General features: G+C 39.5%; 1 protein-coding gene across 1 annotated transcript; it reads right to left on the bottom strand.

Annotated features, from left to right (window-relative positions):
* Positions 1 to 2078: 2078 nt before the first annotated feature.
* Positions 2079 to 2288, bottom strand: LOC119803779 (40S ribosomal protein S28-like). The gene has a single exon (XM_038315177.1). The coding sequence runs from the start codon at positions 2286 to 2288 to the stop codon at positions 2079 to 2081; it is 210 nt and encodes a 69-aa protein (XP_038171105.1).
* Between the last annotated feature and the right edge of the window lie 1412 nt (positions 2289 to 3700).

Below are 3700 nucleotides of genomic sequence, written 5' to 3'. Positions count from 1 at the left end.
GTGGGCAGACTTACGCTTAACGGAGAGTGTCTGCTGCTCTGCCATGCAACAGTAAGCACAACATAAATAATTTCATGCCTTCGCAGTCAGACAGGAATTTTCCAGGACTTTATTGGGGTGAATTCAACAGTATGAAAGCTTTTGTGGTTGGACTAGCAATTGTAGACGCTGGTGATTTTTTTTTTGCTGGCGGAGAACGAGCCTAGTTGTTGAAAGATTTGTAAATAGTCTCTGGTGCCCAAACAATGCACACATGGATCCTATTTATGATGGTTTTTTAATAACCCTGAACTTGGGATCAGCTGGTGACAGTGCAAAAAGCAGTAGTGGGCCACCCAGCATGAGCTGAAAATAAATCAAATACTACAAATCTATGGTATATATATATATATATATATATATATATATATATGTGCATATGTGGCCAATGGTGGTTATATTTTAAGTGTTGTGTTTATATTATGGAGGTTTAACCGTACCCAGATAGTCTCAGGAAATTACCTTTGATTGTTTTTTTAAGATTTCTACTACGTATTTGTCTTGAAATAGTTCCTTTGTTGGTTATTTTGGTATTTTTATTAATAGGAAGTATTTAAGTCACTATTTTTTCTATAGAATAAAATAAAATTAGTGAAAAATACTGTTGAGAAATTCTAATGTCAATTCTTACACTTTTGCCAAAGTTTAGAAAATGTAATATTGGATAAACTCAAAACAATACTTTTATTATTCTAGAAAATAAACAGAAATTGAGAATGGAATACTGTCTGGAATGCATGGTCTCTTGTTGCCTTTACCACGTCTTCTAAGAATGGAATTTGCAAGCTATGTAAAACTATTCTTGCAGTTACGCTATTCATATTCCTTGAGTCCAAATTCAGCAAAATGTGAAGAAACACTACTTTTAACGCCTGAAGAAAGGAAACATCTTCTACGTGAAATTCTATCTTGAATCTAACCTATGTCAAGGCTGGATAACTATCACTGAAATACAGACAATTTTCTATTGAGTTTTGTTACACATTGTCTTAAATATGTATGGATTCCCCTTCATCATTAAATAAGTTTGAGCTCACATCTTGACAGCGAATCGGCTGAGTACCATTTTGAAGATTATGATACGAAAGATGCATGTTAATCTTCTTAGGTCTTGGGCAGGTGAAAGCCTGGTAGAAACACTGATTCTTGATCAGTGGACCAACAAAGACAGTGTAAGAAAGATTTGTATCTATGGCCCTCACATGGGATTAGATCTATGATCAAGTAAATGAGACAGTAGAGTGTAGTCAGAGGCTGCTCGTTTGTTTCCCAGCCTCCCCGACCCGAAATAATCACACAGAAACTATATTAATTAAAGCACTGTTTGACCAATTAGCTCATGCATATTTCTAGCTAACTCTTACACCTTAAATTAACCCATTTCTATTAATCGTGGTTTACTGGTAAGGTTCTCTGGCATCTATCTCCTTTGGCAACTACATGGCCTCTCCTTGACTCTGCCTTCTTTCCTCCTCTATCTGCTTGGAATTCCTGTCTTACTCTATTCTGCCCTGTAGTAGATCAAAGCAGCTCTATTCATTAACCAATAAAGCAACATATATATAGAAGGACTTCCCAGACTGGGAGAGTATCACTGTTCCAACAGTTACGTGCATACAGATCACATGGGTACGGAGCTACACTCGCTCCCATTCTGTCCGTTAGGATGGGTATGATTACGAGTACGATGTCCCAGATCATTCCCGTGTCAGTGGTCCACACTCTCGTTCATGGCTTTTAGTTTTCTGAACTTAGCGAACACTTCATCAGAGTTGTGGCACAGGAAACTGGGATGTGCAGAAGGGTGCAAATAGGAACGAGACAGGAAGTTAGGAATTGGCATAGGCAATAAGACTCTGACACACCTATACATCTTTGGTCTTCCTTCCTTTGAAGGTCAATGCATTCTCTTGTCTTGCTTAGCCTCACAACATCAGAAACTCTGCTGATTATCCTCTTTAAAAAAATACAAATGTTTTATTTAATAGTTGCCAGTTACCATGGGCCAAGTGGTGGATACTCAGGACCCAGCAGGAAGGTCAGCGCAACCTCCGAGCCTCTCTTTCTGACTCCAATAGGGTGAGCACATTTCCCTCTCGAAGGGGACCCTTGACGTTTTGGATGATGGAGCGGCTGGTGTCATCCATAAATTCCACACGTACCTGCGTGCACTGTCCCTGTGAACCGGTCCTGCCCAGCACTTTGGTTACCCTAGCAAGCTTGATGGGCTGCACGCGACTCCTGTCCATGATGGCGGCGATCAGGCGGAGAGGCCTGATTATCCTCTTAATTTTTATGTTGAAGACTATAATATTCAATTTCTGACTGTCATGGGAATCCTTTTGCCATCGAGTGGCCGATGACTGGAAGACGAATGCACAGGGAGCTGTGCTGGGTATTCTTTGCACGTCGTTTCATCCCAAGGCATCACCAGAAGGCAGCGAGAAACGTGCATAAACGTTAGATAATGAGAGAGCCGCTCCCGCCCTCAACACAGCTGACACTGATTTTTGTCTCTGCTGCCTCCCATGAACGTGCATGCTGCCCATTAAAATTTTACTTTAAAGTGTTCTGCTTAGTTATGGATAGGGTGAAATATTTATGTATTCCCCCTGACCCATCCAGATTTTCTAAATTTCACGATAGCCTTTCCTGTGGACCCTGTCCAAATGCTCTCTAAACGTTCCCCGGGCAAGGAACGATTGCACTTCAAAGTTCGTGTTGTTGATTCATCTCTTTAGACTGCTTTTTATCAATTTCCAAGGGAGTTAAAGCTGAAAGATGACGATACTTCAAACAAAAGGCAATTATTTCAAAAGCGGTACGGGATAATGAGAGCCAATCAGTGTTCACACGTTTGGAACTGATGTCCTTTCCTTCTAGACCTTGAAGTCCGTCAGTTTTCCCCGAGACTCTCGCGTCAGTGGGCGTCTGGAGTGTATCATAGTTGCACCTGATTTCTGCCTCCCACAACACATGTGGTTTGCTCCTGGTGTTTATCCCTGGAGTGGCAGGGTTTGGATGCGCCAAGCCTCTTTTCCTCTTTAAAGGGAATGTTTTTGCATAAATTATTATCTTTCTGGGTGTGAACTATGATGCTTCCCCTTTTATATATGCTTTAGAAATTAGGTGTAAATGCCTGTTCTTCTAGCTTCTTTCTTTCTCTGAAGGTATTGTGTATCTTGTTGAAAAGTATCTAATTTCTTCTATGCTATGTAGTCTTTTAGTTTTCAGTCTGCTTTTGCAATTTTGAATCAACATTTTGCAATTGCTCAGATATATGCACCATATTTTCAAATACGAAAACTTTCTTAACTTAGTATACTTCATATTTTTTCACCTATATAAAGCTATTTTCATGTATACAAGACATCAATTAATTCTATTATTCAATAGTGTCACACAAATGTTTCTTTTTATTTTGAAAATATGAACACAGAAATGTACAAAAGGAATGAACGGTTACTCAGTATCAAATAATAAAACTAATTGACTTAAAAAATAAGGACAGTGTTGAATAACTGCAACGCTGTTTCTAATAGCTAAAAGTTGGGAAGAACCTAAATGACTGGCTAACCATTGGGAACTGTAGACTTCGTACACGGTGGTTTGCAAGTTAAACATCTGCTGTGTTTGAACACTTGGTCCTGAGCTATTGATG

This window comes from Arvicola amphibius, chromosome 18 (assembly GCF_903992535.2).
Source record: "Arvicola amphibius chromosome 18, mArvAmp1.2, whole genome shotgun sequence".
Lineage (NCBI taxonomy): Eukaryota > Metazoa > Chordata > Mammalia > Rodentia > Cricetidae > Arvicola > Arvicola amphibius.
Note: the sequence above shows the minus strand (reverse complement) of the source record. Positions and strands in the feature narration are given on the sequence as shown.

Bases quoted from the DNA above. Each gene is read 5' to 3' on its own strand.
- LOC119803779 (XM_038315177.1), bottom strand. From the start codon at position 2,288: ATGGACAGGAGTCGCGTGCAGCCCATCAAGCTTGCTAGGGTAACCAAA.